This window comes from Rhinatrema bivittatum, chromosome 1, assembly GCF_901001135.1.
Source record: "Rhinatrema bivittatum chromosome 1, aRhiBiv1.1, whole genome shotgun sequence".
NCBI lineage: Eukaryota > Metazoa > Chordata > Amphibia > Gymnophiona > Rhinatrematidae > Rhinatrema > Rhinatrema bivittatum.
The window spans coordinates 668,073,096-668,091,442 of NC_042615.1; the positions used below are offsets into that span (position 1 = coordinate 668,073,096).

At 41.9% G+C, this 18,347-nt stretch overlaps 1 protein-coding gene across 3 annotated transcripts in view; it reads left to right on the plus strand.

Annotated features, from left to right (window-relative positions):
• CCNH (cyclin H) overlaps window positions 1–13,014 on the plus strand; it is a 62,637-nt gene extending 49,623 nt beyond the window's left edge. The window contains exons 8-9 of one of the 3 annotated variants that reach the window (XM_029573667.1): window positions 6,389–6,446; window positions 12,508–13,014. In XM_029573667.1, the coding sequence (XP_029429527.1) occupies window positions 6,389–6,446; window positions 12,508–12,546 (97 nt within the window). In that variant the 3' untranslated portion in view covers window positions 12,547–13,014. Of the gene's footprint in view, window positions 1–6,385; window positions 6,447–12,507 lie in introns of all 3 variants that reach the window. The other 2 variants (XM_029573657.1, XM_029573674.1) reach the window with 2 other exon arrangements.
• The last annotated feature ends 5,333 nt before the right edge of the window (window positions 13,015–18,347 follow it).

Here is an 18,347-nt window from a genome sequence, read left to right on the forward strand (position 1 = left end):
GTCCATCACTGATCCTCATGATGAATGTGTTCTCTGGGGCATCGCATGACATCCGGGGTTGCCGCAAATGCACCCAGATGACCCCAAAAGGACGTAGTCTTCAACTCGACAAGATGAAGCACCTCTTCAGGTAGAAGAAGTCCAAGCCATTGGCATTGGCAGCATAGGCAAAGGACCATGGAGCCGCATCAAAAGATACCGAGCCATCGACGTTGGTGGGACCATTGGATCTGTTGGTGACGACGGCTGATAGGGGCACCAGAGACCAACCATAGTCAGGCTCCTCCAGGGTGTGGATGTCAGGTTCCTTGTCATTGGCCTGGGCACCGGAGAAACACCATGTCAAGCATTGGTTTGGTCTCCATTGATGCACAGTGCTGAGCACAGGGATGCGTCAGTTCATGTGTTATGCCCCCAAAGCGACCCTGTTGTGAGGAGTGCCAGTCCTCCAGTGGTGCTGGGGGTCCACAATGGTCTCCATTGGACAACGTGCCAGCCACCGAGCCTCCTCTCTGTTCCCAAGAAGTTCTGCTCACCCCTCCCTTTCCAGTCTGTGTTGGCATTAGCAATGTTTGAGAAGCAGCTCAAGAGACAAGTAAAGCTGGCAGTTGAGCAGGCGATGCAAGACATCAGTCCTACGGTACCGGAGCTGCAACCATCCGTCTTGGAGCCACTGTTGGAGAAACTACATGTGCTCACTGGCGCATTACCAACCCAGTTGGCTTCTGTGCCTTTTGGGGCACCACAGCCTCCCCCCTTCTGAAATGATGGTCGGGACTGGTTTCTCGGAGGCCTAGGTCAGCCTGCAGACCCCATCCAGCCCAGCCAGTGCCTGCACCACTGGATGAAGGCTGAGCATACATCAGTGAGGATGAAGGCCCCTATGAGCCCTGGGGGGATGACACTATGAAGTCCTCCACTGATGGTTCTGAGGGTCTACCCTCAGACCCTTGTCCTCAGAGGAGCAAAGGTCTCCGACCGAGGTCCTAACCTTCACAGGTTTTGTTCAGGTGATAGCAGAGGCCATTCCTTTTCAGTTGCTGACAGAGAAGGATGCCAGGCACAAAAATGCTTGAAATCCTCCAATTCGTGGAGCCTCCTGAGGAGGTTGTGGCAGTCATGGTACACGACACCCTTAAGGAGTTACTGCTGAGGATGTGGGAACACACCCCTTATGGTGCCTCCTGTAAACAAGAAGGCTTATGGGGTTTACCTCATCCAGAAGGCTCCCAGGTTTGATAAGGTGACAGCTTCCCCACAAATCTGTGGTAGTCATATCCGATCTCAATAAAGCCAAGCAGTCTCGGAATCATTCCTGGTGCCCCCAGGAGAAGGATCACAGAGCGATGGACATTCTTGGAAGAAAGTTTTTTAGGGAGCCATACTTATTTCCCGAATAGCTTTCTACCAGCTCTACATGAGCCAGTACTTGCGGGACAACTGGAAACAGGTGCAGGAGGTAGCCAAGCAGTTGCCTCAGCATTAGGATATCCTCATTTCACTGGTGCATAAAGGAACTGGAGTGTGGAAAACATGAGGTCTGAGCAACCTATAATGTTTTCGAAATGGCATCGAGGGTTTCTGCAATGGGAATCTGCGCCCGCAGAATGGCATGGCTGAGGCCCTCAGATCTCAGTTCAGTGGTACAGGAAAGACTCACTGATGTGTTGTGTACTGGGGAGAATCTCTTCAGAGATAGTATGAAAGATGCAGAGGCCCAGCTCCAGGACCTCAATGAAACCATCCAACAACTCTCTGCTAGGAGGTTGTCTAGATCAGGGCAGCAGAAGTTTTTTTGTTTTTTTTGCCAGAGGAAGTACTATTCTCTGCTCCCTCGCTCCCGACAGCGGCATCAGAACTCCCGTGGCCATCCCAGGCAGCAGAGAGCTCCCAAGGCCAAGCCGGTACCTTAGTCAACTCCAGGGATGGGGTTTTGACTGGGTCGTAGGGAGTATAGTCTAGTTACCTGTACCCAGGCGATGGCACCGCCAGTCGAGGGCAGGTCGCGGTTCTTTGGGAACCAGTTGCCCAATATAACCTCAGACCGGTGGGTTCTTTCCATTGTCCATCAAGGATACTGATTGAACCTATTGGTGCCACGCCAAATTGCCCTCTGAGCCTGATTTGGGGGCCAGTAGCGCATGAGGAGTTATTACTAATGGAGCTCTTCTCCCTCTTAACGGCTAGAGTGGTCGAATCTGTTCCACCAGGGCAAAGAGGGTGGGGATTTTACTCCCAGTATTTCTTGATTCCAAAGAAAGCAGGACTCTGTCCCATCCTAGATGTGAGGGCCTTGAACAAATTTATCAAAAAGGAAGATTGAGGCAGGTTGAGACATCCCACCCTCCAGCCCTGTCGCTCACAGCCTTGATATTGAGAGGTTAGTTTTGCAACCACTCGATCTTTCAGAAGATGTGTCTCGGATCCTGCTGGCTTCTATAAAGCCTTCCACTAGAAGGTCCCATGGACTGAAGTGGAGGAGGTTTCCATGTGGTGTGAGCAGAAGGCTGTAGATTCGTTCTCCTGCCCCATACAAAAACTGCTTCATTACCTTCTACACCTATCGGAAGCTGGCTTGAAAACCAACTCCGTTAGAGTTCATCTGCGTGCAGCTGGCGCATACCTCCATGGTGTAGATGGTACGCCCATCTCTGTATAGCCTGTAATTGTACTTTTCATGCTGGGTCTGCTTCATTTAATGCCTCCCTGAAGCCTCCCCCTGTGTCTTGGGACCTTAGCATGGTGTTAGCTCAGCTGATAAAAGCTCCTTTTGAGCTGCTGTGCACCTGTGACCTGAAGTACCTGACCTAGGTGGTCATATTTTTGGTGGCAGTCACCTCAGCACGCAGTATCAGCGAGCTCCAGGCCTTAGTGACTTATCCACCTTATATTAAGTTTCATCATGATAGGGTGGTCATGCATACACATCTTAATTTCCTACCTAAGGTGGTGACGGACTTCCATCTTAACCGGTCCATCGTCCTGCCAATGTTCTTTCCCAGGCCCCATTTGCACCAAGGTGAACGAGCACTGCACAGTTTGGACTGCAATCCACCCAACTTTGTTTCTTTTGATAGAAATAGGTTAAGCCTTGCCACTGCCAAACAGACACTATCGAATTGGATAGCAGATTGCATCTCCTTCTGTTATGCCCAGGCAGGACTGCATCTTGGAGGTTATGTCAAGGCTTATTCTATCCAAGCCATGGCAGTGTCAGTGCTGTTCCGGGTTCAGATCATGCACTCTGGCATTCTGCCCAGGGGCTCTGACCTGGGTGACTAGTCTCACTGAGGTCTACACTAGGGATTACCTGAGGGGCTTATCTCCTGCGTGTACACAGGACTACCTCAGGGGCTTACCCAATATAAACACACACAATTACTGGGATTATACCTGGGGGCTTGAACCCAGGAGCTTATACTCTACACAGACTTTGATTCAGTACATCACAGTTCCAGGTACTTAGGAAAGTAATTTTATTTGAGCAATAGGAGGATAGAACAAATAAAATCAGATCATACAGAAGTAATGGTAGATAATAATTGTTACATATATATATATATATATATATATATATATATATATAAAAAGTTCCAAAGGATCAGCCTGTGCTATCACATCCAGAGCACGCTCTCCCCTCTCCCTAGCTGTTATTACTGCTTATACACTAAAATGCTTGGTAAAGCAGCAATATTCCCTCCCTCTGAGTTCTTTTCAATCTCAGGTGCAGCTGTTTGGCCTTCACTTTCTCTCAGGCTTTAGTATAAGTTAATTGCTTGCTTTCTCATCATAGACCTACTGGACAAACTAAAATAAACAGACTCCTGCCTGTTCATAAATATTTCACAGTGCAAAACAGTAAACAGGAGTTCACTCAGAGGTTGGCCTGTGGCCTTCAAACTAGTTTGTGTTTGGGTAAGGACTCTTAATCCATACAGCTTACCCTCTATATACATAACAAAAAATGACTCCATCAGTGGCCCTCTTGCGAGCAGTTCCCTTGGAGAGTTCTGCAGATTTGTGACGTGGAGTTCTCACCACACATTCACATCTCACTATTGCTTGGATAGGGATGGCCAACACAATAATAGGTTTGGCCAGTCTGTCCTTTGGAATCTGTTTGAGGTGTAGAACCCAGTATATGGCCCGTTGTTTGGGTTCAGGCAGTCTCCCCCTCGTTACTAACATAACTACCATTGTTGTGCCCATTGGCAACTGGTTGAGTGTTTGTTGGCCCCCCTTTTATGTTGAGGGATAGCCTGTAGCTAGGGGTTCACCCCATGTATGAGGGCTACCATAATGCTTGTCTTCTGATAGGATGTTAGTCCTCACGAAACCTGCCCGCCACCCCATGGAGTTGGATTTCTCCTGTTTTTTTATTTTTGTCTATTTCTATGTTACAAGACTGAAGAGGGAGCCCCACGTGGATGCGTGGTATATGGCATGCTGGGCATACTCAGTATAGCAAGCCAAAGTTCTAGAAACATTGACATAAGTTTTCCATGTCGGGGCTCCATCTGATGTCACCCATGTGTGAGGAAGGACTAACATCCTGGTGCCCTCGGTGAACACCTGTTACAGGTATGCAACTGTGCTTTATTCAAATTAGTGAAATAAGCAGATTGTGAGAAATTGCAGGAAGACCTTAATGATAATGGGAGATTGCACATCCAAATGGCAGATGAAATTTAATGTGGACAAGTACAAAGTGATATACATGGGGGAAAAGTAACTCACACTGTAGTTACGTAATGTAGGGTTCCGTATTGGGAGTTATAACCCACGAAAAGGATCTGCTGTGTCCTGATGGACAATCCGTGGCTCAATGTGTGGTGGCGGTCAAAAAAGTAAATAATGTTAAGAGTTATTAGAAAAGGAATAGAGAATAAAATGTGACATGCGATAATACCTCTATATTGTTCCATGGTGAGACTTCAGGTAAGATGCGGCGACCAGAATTGCAAAGGTACAGAAAAGGGCAAGCAAAATAATAAAAGCAGATGGACTGGCTCTCCCTTGAGGAAAGGCTAAAGAGGTTAGGTCTGTTAAGTTTGAAAAAGAGACGGTTGGGGGGAGTTATGATACAGGTCTGTAAAAATCTTGAGTGGAATAGAACTGGTAAATGTGAATTGGTTATTTACCCTTTCAAATAATATAAAAACTAGGGGACACTTCATGAAGTTAATAAGTAGTATATTTAAACAAGTTGGAGAAAAGTATTTTCATTTGATGCACAATTAAACTCTGGAATCTATATCTTGAATAAAATTTTGAATTTATACAAAATTAGGAACTAGCCCTTTTCCATCTTAGGACCTTCACTATGGAATGCTCTCCCTGATGCTTTATGAAGTTCAGATGACAGCTCTCAGTTCCATAAACAATTGAAAACTTTATTATTTCAGGAAGCTTTTATGATAGAATGAGTTTGAGCAAACAATACGTTTATTTTCAGCATATGGAGTGTTTTGTTTTATATTTATATTGTTTTATATGTTAAATGTTTATTGTAAGCACAGCAGTTGCGTTATAAGTGAAAAAATAAAGTTTTTAAATAAATTCATTGCCGGATAATGTGGTAAAGGCAGCTAGCATAGCTGGGTTTAAAAAAGGTTTGGACAAGTTATTTGAGGAGAAGTCCATAAATTGTTATTAACCAGATTGATTTGGGAAACGCCACTACTTATCCCTGGGCTTTAGCAGCATGGGATCTGTCTGTTTGGAATCCTGCCAGGTACTTGTGCCCTGGATTGGCCACTGTTAGAAACAGGAATACTAGGTTTGACAGACCCTTGGTCTGACCCTGCATAGCAACTTTTTATGTTCTGAGTTTAAAAGAGGAGTGGACGTGTTCCTAGAGGAAAAGTCCAAACATTATTAGCCAAGTAAACTTGGGAAACTCACCACATATCTCCAGGCATGATCCACAACAAATGGATCTACTGTTTGAAATCTGCTGAGTATTTCCTAGAGACCTGGCTTGGCCACTGTGAAAGAGAGGATGTGGGGGCTAAATGGACCTTCAGTCTGACCCAGCATGGCACATCTTATATTCTAACCATTAGCAACTTAATCCCATAATGGAGAATGCTCATCTTTTTATTTTGTGGACGGGAGAATGGGATGAAGTAAGCATAACTGTTTTGTTATACCTGTTCTTCAGACATATGTGCATGGTCACTCCACTCACCTGCCTTCTGTTTTGAAGGCTGCCACTACCGTTTCGCTACTTACTATCAAAAAGGAAGGGAAGCACTTGGTTTCTAGCTGCTCTACATCACCTGTAAGAACTTCTTGAATTTTGTAGAGCTAGGGAGAAGTTCATCCAACTCTGCATGTTTCACATCTGGTTGAGACCACTGTTGTAAAATACTTTTTGTTTTAGAAGGAAGAGAAAAGGCTATGAAGAGGATGAATATGTTAGCAAGAAACCTAAACTGGACGAGGTCAGACTTTTTTCACCTCAGCTTATATATTTTGCAGGCACCAGGTCCTGCTCTATAAAGCATATTGTGACTTCTGTGTAATTTGAGATTAGATATTTTGATCAATTCTGTAATGCCTAAAAGAAATCTGAATTTAATTTTGTTGTTTTATTAAAATGTCATGAATGTGCCAGCAATTTTTCCAAGACTGTGGGGCACTTGTAATTCAAACAGCCAGATTGAAGCTGGCCAATGGAGGAGGCAGACACAGGTAAGTGCTGTTCTGCTTATTTGAGGAGGCCTGAGAATTGAGTGGGGCATTGTGGGTATGGGGGAAGAGAGGTGTATATGTGGCATCCGAGTTCCCTCTTTGGTCTGCAGCAGCAGTGGCTAATGATGCTGCTACTTTATTCTGGCTCTGCTGTATTTAGTAGCCATTGGGAGATCATGGGGTATGGGGAAGGGTGTTAGCTGATAACCATCTGTTAGATCTTTTGCCATTGGGCACCTGTGCCCCAGTACCAGGAAAACAGGGCAGTGAATGCCTATGTTATTTATTAGCTGTATTACCAAAGGCTTGCAAACAAAGCTGTTGTGGAGCTTAAAGCAATATTTGAGAACATCCTCGTCAACAGATATTTGCTTGTGGTCCTTTGAACAGCTAGTTCTTGAATATCACATATTAAATACGTTTGTAGTCTCTTGTGGAGGAGGGGAAAGAAATTGGGCTGCTACAGCCCCTGACCTTTTTATTTAAACTTAAGAAGAAATCAGAGGAATTGGCCAGAATATTCAGTAGGAAACAACTGCAACTGAATGCACCCATTTAGGTTTAAATTTATCGGAGTCAATTTACCTGTATATCTTTCAACCTTTTCTCTAGCACAATCAGATTTACTGAGCTAAATTTAACTGGATAGTACTGAACATAGTTTCCTCTAAGCTGAGCATGTGAGCGATTGCTCATACATTTCAGAGTATTGCTTACAGGTTTTTACATGGTTGCTCACATAAATTTGTCTTTGTGCTATTTACAGAAATGCAGCACTAATTACTGGTGCTGAGATTGTTGGTTTAAAAAATTGCTGCTCACAGAAAAAAAATTTTGTATACACCTAGCCACTCCTTAGAGGGAACATTGGTACCGAATACAAGTGTTATCTGATCAAGTTGAAGCCCTAAATCCAGAATATTCCCGTATCACCTTTTTATATTTTTTTATCCAGACAGCGGGGGAGGATATTTAAAATCCCAGGTTTGTATTGCTAAATCCTGAATTTAGCTGTAAAAACCCCTTTGAATATTGATTCAAAGCTTCTTTCTTTTAAAAAATTCAGATTCATTGCCAAAATCCAGCAGGCCTCTAGTGTTAGTTTGTTCAGACTCTTTTTCTTATTGACTAAGAAAATACCTGCTTGATCTTCTTGCTTGCAGAAACATCTGGTTTTCCATAATAAACCAGAACTAATGCTAGATGCTCTGTGATAGAACCAGTTGGTTTGTTTCAACATTCTGTGTTTTGTATAAATAGAGGGGATATTTAGGTTTAGCTGTTGATGCTGTTAAAGCCTGGGATTGGTATACAGCTACTTCAGAGACAGGAAATTGAATTATCAGTTAAGGTGTTGCTAAGCAGGTGAGAGCACATAGTGGATTCTGGGAATTTATCAGAATCTATAGATATTCTGGAGACTCAGAGAGAGAAGAAAAAACTTTTTCTACCTGCTTCTTGCTCACTTAGAAATCCAGCAATTGGTTAAGTCAACAAACCATAAAACTTTATATGTGCTTTATATATTTTTTTTGTTTCTTTTTTGTAACTACTGCGATAAAAGTGCAATTGTGTAAATTATGCAAGTCCAATATGGACACAATAATAGTTTAAATCCCTAGCATTTACCCACTAATTCCAATATTACAATTAACAAAAGGGGAATGGAAAATATTTTTTTTTTTACATTTGTAATATAATCAAGGACATTTTTCCTTATTAAAAAAAATATATCAACCACATACAGCAATTATCGAATATCACTCCAATCCACATAAACCCACCCTCACATTAATACAACATAATCCCCCAAAAAACATGCAGTTAAAAAAAAAATTCATATCACTACACAAATACAATGTAATCAAATAATGTTATAGCAAAGTATCACATATTTAACAAATACATCTGTGTAACACGGTGATATATACCTCTGTAATCAAAAGCATCTGCTAATCCAATCCAATCCAATCACTATGTATCCAGCCAATGCATCTCCGGTGTTATCTACTTTACATGGTTGCACCACATCCCATGTTTATATTTTATACGACTCATGTAACATTTCATATGGCTCATGTGTTCTGACACAGGACTGCATTTTGCCCCATAAATGAGGCTGCCTCAGGGGAGCTAAAATAAAAACAAACCATCAAATCACCCAATGAACATAAAAATCACCCCACATATTTAAAAAATACACCTTTACCGAAATCCCAACCACTGTAAAATGCCAACAGAGAAAAGGACAATATTCCAAACCTCAACAGATTACCTAATTAATAAAACACTAAATGATAGCATAAATAATCTACTTAAAAAAAATAAACCAAATATACCACATCAAATAATCTTGGTAAATGGCAAAACCATTACCAGCTTCCAATAGATGCAGACTAATAGCTCAACCAATAAACTTTTTATACCTCACAAGAAACTCTCCAATCAGAAGGCATTTGACAAAGTCTTGCATGAAAAGTTTCTAAGAAAACTAAAAAGTCATGGGATAGATGGCGATGTCCTTTTGTGGATTGCAAGTTGCTTAAAAGACAAGAAACAGAGAGTAGGATTAAATGGCCAGTTTTCTCAGTGGAAAATGGTAAACAGTGGAGTGCCTCAGGGATCTGTACTTGGACTGGTGCTTTTTAATATGTTTATAATTGATCTGGAAAGGGGTACAACAAGTGATCAAATTTGTGGATGATACAAAATTATGCAGAGCAGTTAAGTGGATTGTGATGAATTGCAGGAGAACCTTGTGAGACTGGAAGATTGGGCTTCCAATTGGCAGATGAAATTTAATGTGGACAAGTGCAAAGTGATGCATATAAGGAAAAATAACCCTTGCTGTAGTTACACGATGTTAGGTTCTATCTTAGGTGTTACCACCCAGGAAAGAGATCTAAGTGTTATAGTGGATAATACATTGAAATCGTTGGCTCAGTGTTAGGGCTGTTCAGTTTGGAGAAGAGACGACTGAGGGGGGGATTTGATAGAAGTCTACAAAATCATGAAAGGACTTGAACAAGTTAATGTAAATCAGTTATTTACTCTCTCAAATAATAGAAGGACTGGGGGGTGGGGGGGCACTCCATGAAGTTAGCAAGTAGTTCATTTAAATCAAATCAAAGAAAGTTCTTTTTCACTCCATGCATAGTTAAGCTCTGGAATTTCTTTCTGCACAACTGAGTGTTTCTAGCCAAATCTGGGTAGATCCAGACTTTCTGCCCATAGAAGGTCACAGATCTGTACTTGAAGAAAAACCTTAATACATTTTCTTTATCTGTTAAAGCAAAGTTCACTATCAGAGTCCCTCTTTGTTTAATCTCAAAGTCCTGAGAGCTTTGGAGAAATTCCGATATATTCAATGAAGCATCTAACAGTGGTAAATCCTCTCTCTCATTTCCTTCAAGTTGTATTTGTTCTTTCTTCTGAGGGATATAGTAAGCTTTAGTTATCACTGGAATACATTCTGATGGCATCTTCAAAACTTGTATGTAATTCTTGAACAAATCCACAGAATTCATCTGCTTTATAATAGGAAAGCATACTATTCTCAGGTTTAATGCTTGTATATTATTTTCAATATATTCCATTTTTCTTGCGGTTTCTCTCTCCACCTTTATTTGTTGAAATTGAATTTTTTCACTTGGGTAAGACGATTATCCAAGCTCTCAGTTTTCCCTTCTTGCCTCTTTAAATATTCAGAATTTAATTTTAAGGTATTTATTTCTGACACTGCTTGTCAGCGAGGATATCGAGGATTCCAATCTAACGATTAGGTTCCATAGTGTCTCCAAAGTAATTACTGGAGATTTAATAATTACAGTCTCACTGACCTGTGCTCTCAGGTTCGCCCCAAGTTCCTGCTGCTTATTTATTTATTATTTTTTATATACCAACATTCAATCTGAGATATCACATCAGTTTACATTCAGGCACTGTAGGTATTATTATCTGGATCAGTGTCCTTCGGGACTGGCATACTAGCCTCCATAGGTGTTAAGGGAGGTGATCCAAAGGCCTCGGAGGCAGGCGTCTCCAACATTGCCTGCCATCCGGTCTCCTCCTCACTCCGGGCGTCCTCTCCCTTTGCTGTCCGAAGGTCCACTGGTACAATGGCAGACTTTCGGGTTTCCCCCGGCTCTTGCCCTGGAGTCCTCACTCCAGCGCCAGGGGGAGATGGTGTATCTGGCGCTCCCAGGTTTAGCGAGATCTCTTCGACCTGGAGGTAGGGACCTCGCTCCAGGTCCCCTCCCTCAGCGGTCATCACATCGGGAGTAGTTGGGGGCACAGCAAAACACTCTGAGATGCTCCTCTGTGTCGTATCCACACTCGAGGTAATTAAAGAAAGTTTTAACTTTGCTTTTCTTTTCATGTGTGGCATCTTAATCGCCAAATAGGAAATAACTCCAGCAAGAAATCAGACTTGAGAGGCAGAGTGTTTGCGTGGCGTTCAACGGGCAGCCATTTTGTCTCTTCCCTTGTGATATTATTTTTGTATGAATACAGTTTGTGCTCTTAGATTGCATATTATTGAACATTGCAGTAATATTAACTACTACCGAATGGAGGTCCTACTAGTAGCGCATTGGATTGAGGTACAATATTCTCTCTGTGATTTGCAGTTTTTCACTTTATGGCATGTTATTCCTAACACTCAGGGAGGGGATTTAAATAGACAGCTGTTAAGGATGGAGCAGAAGTGGATTTATTGTTTGGATTCAGTCTCTCCTAATTGGTTAAATATAAGATTGAGTGGGGCAGTTTCTTGTAGGATTAGGTTGGTTGGTTGGTTATATACAAAGGGACTTTGTATTGTCTGGTAGGAAGCCCCTTGGTGGCTGATGCAGCTATTTGGAGGAGAGAATTTCATGTTAATTGATTGAGGTATTAGTCTCCATCAGTTGGAAGCTAGTTGTGGTTTTGCCATTTGCCAAGATTATTTGATTTGGCATATTCTTTAAAGCTAGTGTGTGTTTTTTATTTTTAAAGTAGATTTTGACTTGTTTTTTTAATTTATCATCTAGTGTTGTGTTAGGTATTTGGTTGATATTTAGAATGTTGTCCTTCTGTATTGGCTTTATTCAGCGGCTGGGGAGTTAGGTAAATGTGTGTATTTTAAATATGTGGAGTGGTTTTTGTGTTCATCGGATGATTTGATGGGTTGGTTTGTTTTTATTTTAGTTCCCCTGAGGCAGCCTAGTTTGAGGCGAAACTTAGGTCCATGTCAGGAACATTGGACCATACAAAGTGAAGATGTGGTGAAAATATGTAAAGTAAATAACATTGGAGATGCATGATTGGAATGGATTAGCAGATGCTTTTGACCAGGGAGATATATATATCACACTGTTAGACAGATGTAATTGTTAAATATGTGATACTGTGCTATAATACTACTGTATTTTTTTAATTGAAAGATTAAAAAGTTGCTGTGGGGAAAAATATTTCTTTCCTTGTAGTACAAATATTACATTTTTTTTTACATTCCTCTTTTGTTGTTTGCATATCAAGCAAGTGCTAAGTTTTCTACTGTGCAAGAAAACCGAAATCGTACTAAGGAGGCAAGAAAATAATCTGGTTGGACGCTTTCTGGTTTTCTTGATCCAGAACTTGCTCCCAAAAGAATGTTTCCTATACTGCTATAACACAAAAGTGAAAATACATGGACAAACTTAGGCATAGTTCTTTTGGGGGCATTTCATGGGAGATCTAAATTTTTATCTCTGTGGGTTTTTTTAATACTTGTCATAAGACTGCATTTTTGATTGAAATGTATGACTTTTTGGTGTTCTCTTCTGATTTTAGGAAGAATGGACTGATGATGACTTGGCAGACTCGCTGTGATTTCTAGTTGGCAAAAATATAAACATCTGTATGAGGACAGAAAAATAATCTTCAAAGCAAGCTGAATGGAGGCAATCCTGAAGGAGATGACTCTTCTGCTAGGGTGGTCCCTGCTGGCATATGACCAGGCCTGATGGGTTCAGCTTCCAAGAAAGATTCCCTTCTACTCCTGGACTCATAAGCAGATATCAAAGTGCCCTATGAGTAAGCTGGGAAAGTATGGGGTAGCAGAGAAAGACAGACAAGTAGAAAAGAACCTAAAAATGAGAAATGAAGCTTCAACAGCATTTCTATTTTCATTTTAAAATTTCTAAAAGATTTTTGGTTACCTGTGTAATTTTCTTTCTTTAGAAAGATCTTAAATATAAAAGAATGCTTTGTTTTATTTATGTATTTTGGTTGTTATATTCTGGTGTAAAAAATACAACTCAAGTCTTTACCGTTACAATAAATTACTATTTTCCTATATTCATGTTTTAATGCTTTGCATTGCTGGTTTTCCAACCTTTTGTTTAGGATCAGTCGAAGAGCTGTAAGAAAATCACAGGATACAGCATATAATTGGATCATAGTTCTACATTTTTCCAGTTGTGTGAAGCTAAACTGCCTTAGGTGTAGTTGTGTGCAAAAGTTTATAGGTGGGCCCTGTGCCACATGGCCGGAGCACACCCTTGACGGCAGTGGCCGGAGCCTGCTCTTTCTACCTTTTTTTCAGCAGGCAGATGAGGGCAGAGACCGAGCGACATCATGGCCCTGCCCGGGGCTATGATGTTGAAAGGGAGCGCCGGTGGCGCCCTCTGATGACGCATACAGCCCCTTAAAGGGCCGCGGTGTGCTGTAAGCGATCCTTTTCGGATCGCTCAAGCAGATGAAAGGATCATGACGCGATCAGACCGCGAGTGCCTAGGCGGCACTTCCGATTCAAGGCCTGTATCATCCAGGACCCAGTCTGCTCCGTGTGTCCACAATACAGCAGCTGCCTGCCTGCGGAGCCCGGCGAACATCACACGGTCAACTTCTCTCGGCCGAGAGACCTGCATCGTACACGGGCTTGGGGACACTGGCTGCGAGCTCCAAGCTGAGCCCAGAGCTGAGAGCATGTGGACAGCACCACACGACTGTCGAGACCGGCAGCGTTCACAAACACCACAGGGGACCTAAAAAAAACACAAAAACAGCAAGTATTAAAAAAAAAAAAATTATTTACGTTGCCTTCTTTTCCTTTCCCCAACCACCCCTTTTGCCAGTGGGTTTTTCCAATAAATCAAATGGGATAAACGTTAGTGTTGGGGGTTACATACAAATTGTGTGTGTCTGATCGGCGGCCATGAGGCCCACCTGGTTTTTCAAATACATAAAACGGATTAAATAAAGGTTAAGAACATAAGAAAATGCCATACTGGGTCCGACCAAGGGTCCATCAAGCCCAGCATCCTGTTTCCAACAGTGGCCAATCCAGGCCATAAGAACCTGGCAAGTACCCAAAAACTAAGTCTATTCCATGTTACCATTGCTAATGGCAGTGGCTATTCTCTAAGTGAACTTAATAGCAGGTAATGGACTTCTCCTCCAAGAACTTATCCAATCCTTGGTTGGGAAGTTATTAATAATTACAGGGGGTGGGATCAGCGGACATGCGGTCCACACACTGATGGGGGGGGGGGGGAATTCAGCACCAGGGGTTCTGCTGGGGATTTATGAATCCAGGTGGATGGAAGTTTTGGGATCTTCGGCCATGCGCTCGGGGGAGGTTTGCAGGGGCTTCGGTTCCATGTGGCCAGGGGTTAGGTTCACCGCCATGCAGCCCGCATGTAGATTGGGGGGATTCCAGGGGATTTGGCCCATGCCCGTTGTACATTAAAAAAAAAAAATTTTCTTTGTAGAATTATAATAAAGGATTAGAGGAGGTGGGAAGGTCTTGAGCTGGGGGTTTCATTTGTGGTTTGCTACGCAAGGCCCACCGGCAGCCTATGGCAGCATTAATTGGCCCTCGAAAATCCATTAACTGCTATTTAATCCTCTTTACTTAGGGAATGGCTACTGCTGTTATTTGCTTCTGTGGCATAGGATGTTTGGGTGGCGGCATGGGCAGGTGGCATGGGATGTTTGGTCCTCCTGTCCAACCCAGAGGGGCAATCTATGATGTTTTTAAAATTTAAAACACTTATGAAAATGAATAAAACCAGGCCGTGGGGGCAATTAAAAAAAACATTTAAATTTAATTATGTATAGTAAATTATAAGCGAGCATATGAACGATAATTTACACTTTGCAACGATAGCAGGTATCCCAGGTCATCAGATTCAGCAACCTCCCATACGCCCATGCAGAGATACAAGATGGAGACAGGGCGATCGGGAAGGTACAGGCAAGTGATGCGCTTAGATGGAAGGGGCGAAGAAGCAAAGTCAACACACAGATCACGCAAACAGAACGACTCGTAAGAGGCAGAAAAAGAGCAAGAGTCACGAGGAGTAGAGGAAGAGTCCAAGGTGCCAGGGGTATGAGTCGGAACGAGACTGAGAGGCAGAAGAGCATCACTGGACTGCATCAAGGAAGTGAGGAATCGGCCATGACCTCCATGAATAAGGAAGCTGGGACAGATGAGGCCGTGGCCTCATTACCACAACAGCACAATGCGGAGAGAGGGACATTGAGTAATATAACGAGGCAGAGCTCAAGAAATGCTCCTGGATAATGGATTATCCTTTGTCCCCACAAATTTTCACAATGCGTTCGACTGCAGGATATCTTTATACCGTTTATTCAGGAAGTTGAACTTGAGATTATTTTTTCAAGGGAACACTGATATGCAAGATCATTCAATAGTTAAGTGTAAATCAAGTTGGAACCCTCCAGGTCCTATTGATGCTCATGTAGCAACATTTAGAGATTTAGTGCTGCGAGATATTGAGGAGTTTGAGAACTCTTCTAAAAAGGTTTTTTGTAATCTCCCTGTTGTCCAACGTGAAGCGATACGAACTTTGGTGGGCAGCGATGATTTGGTGATCAAACCCGCTGACAAGGGGGGTGCTATTGTTATACAAGACAAAACGACATATACATAAAAAATGTTAGAGCATTTGAATGATACCCTTACGTATAGTATTCTGTTAGAGGACCCCTCAAGAAGTTTGAGAGATCAGATTAAAGATATTGTAACATCTGCTAGATGCTTAACTGAAAAAGAACAAAAGTTTTTGGTTGTTGATCATCCTAGAGTACCGGTAATATACGGTCTGCCTAAGATACATAAGGACGTTAAGAATCCACCGATCCGGCCAATTGTATCCTTAAGGGGTTCAGTATTGAAACCACCAGCTATCTTTGTGGAGAAATTCCTTCAACCATTGGTACAAGCAAAGCATTCATATCTGAAAGACACCATTCAGTTTTTAATAAACTGATGGAAATATAATTGGGACAAGCACCGATACTGTTAGTGACCATGCATATAGTTTCACTTTATACATGTATACCGCAACAAGCAGCTGTGAACATTGTTAAAGAATCAGTTGTATCCCATCAAGGTCCTAGCAGGATTAAGGCTGAATTTTTGAGCACACTTGCGGAGTTGGTGATATTCAACAACTATTTCAGTTTTGATGAAAGATTCTACCACCAGAACCATGGAATCCCCATGGGTTCTTCATTGGCCCCGGCAGTTGCAAATTTATTTGTAGCAGATTTTGAAGAAAAAGTCATTTACAAGTCCTAATGGTAGCCTATGATTGGGACTTGGTATAGGTACATCGATGACATTTTTGTCATCTGGAAGAATTCAAAAGAAAACTTGGAACTATTCATGGAATGAATTAATGGTGTGGATCAAAATGTGAAATTCACATTCCAGCACAGTGCTTCAAAAATAGTGTACCTTGATGTGGTTGTTGAGATTAGGGATGATCGAATAGTCACCACAGTAAATAGAAAGCCGACTGATAAAAACAAACTGTTAAGGTATCATAGTCACCACTCAGCGGCTTTCAAGAAGGGGTTACCTGTATCACAGTTCTTTCGGATTAAGCGCATATGCTCTTCTAATGATGAATTTGAGAAGCAGGCAGCAATGTTGACAAAGATTTAAAGATCGTGGATACCCTGCTAAGGTTATAAGGCAAGCGTATAAAAGATCAAAGTATAGTGATCGGATGCAATTAACATACCGGGAACATAGATTACATGAACAACTTGTTTTTGTACTTCAACAGAGTACTTCGACTTCTGTGGTGATTAAAGCTGTAAAAAGACACTGGCACATTTTAGGACTCCACAAAATCTTTGAGGATTTACCATTGTTTGCAACAAGTTGGGGCTCTAATATACGGGACAAGGTTGTCCAGGCCAATTTAAAAAAGAAAAACTATCAGTTGGCAAACTTGGGAGAACATAAGAAGTGTGGAAGGTGTGCAGTATGTGTGAATACTATCGAGGGGAGCTGTTGGATTGATATTAATACAGGATACACAGTGAAACGGAGACATTTGACTGATTGCACCACAAACAACGTGGTGTATGTGATCATATGCGATTGCTTTAAGGTGTATGTGGGACGGACAAGTAGGGCGATTAAGATTTGTTTGATGGAACATAAATCGCGAATCAACAACAGAATTTTGTCAGCTCCCCTTGTGAGTCACTGTGCTGAGCATGGCCACAGTTTTGAGGATTTGAAATGGACAATAATCGAGAGAGTAATAAGCAATTCACCGTTGGATGATATGGGGTCATTACTAAACTAGGGAGCAATATTGGATTTATAAGTTAAAAACTGAAGCACTGTCTGGGTTGAACGATCAAATTGATTGGTTTTCACTCATTTAAAGGGAAGTTTGAATTTCATTACCACCATGGTTAGAGTCACATGATGGAGTCCCTTTAAAAACGGGACGCTGAACAGAGGTAGGCAGGTTCGCCATGTTTTGAGAGAACATCGGGCAGCGCTTTTGTGAGCTTATTCAATGGATTTAAGTGAAGATCGAACTGAGATGTGCAGCGGCTAAGTGGCTTCCCCTGACGAAGAAGTAATTCGAAACCGGGCCTTGTTGGGGCAAACTTTGCCAATGGTCACACTGAAGCCTTGGGATTCAAGCTTAAGTTAGTTACATTTGGGACACTTTTCCACTTACCTTTTTGGTTTTGAATGTTTTTGGGCGAACTGTGATCCTCTGTGTTGCTTTTCACATTTCCTCATAAAGAATTTGAAATAATAATATAAAACAACAAAAAAAATGTTTTGAGAAAATAAAAAGGACTTTAGGATGGACTGTGGTGCTCATGATTAAAAAACTAAACAAGGTAAACCGGGATGGTGCCCTAAAGTTTTATGAAGCATCACTTACACCCTTTAAAAATGGTTTTAACCCTATGGGGGATTATGTGCAAGTGTGAAAAGAGTTTTTAAGCGAGTTTTGAAGCTTTAAATCATTATGTTTTGAAAATAGTAAAAAAGAAAAAAATTTAGGGTATATTAACATTTAAAAGGTTAATGAGTGTGGGTTTTATAGTGCGATTATTGTGATTACCCCTACTGTGTGTGGATTGGTAGTGTTTTGTTAACATTTTACAGGCATACCAGGAACACGAGGGTTGGGCATGGCTCAACTACGATGAGCAATTCTGTGACTAGATGGAGGAGAATCGATTTATGACATGGGGAACCCAGGACGCAAGTCTTTGGATAAATCAGATGACCAGGAAATCTACCGAACAAGGAATACGGTCAAGGTTTGCAAGGAGAACATCGCCTGTCAAGCATGCGACAAGACAAGTGCATGGACAAGATAATACTTGCTGGTGGT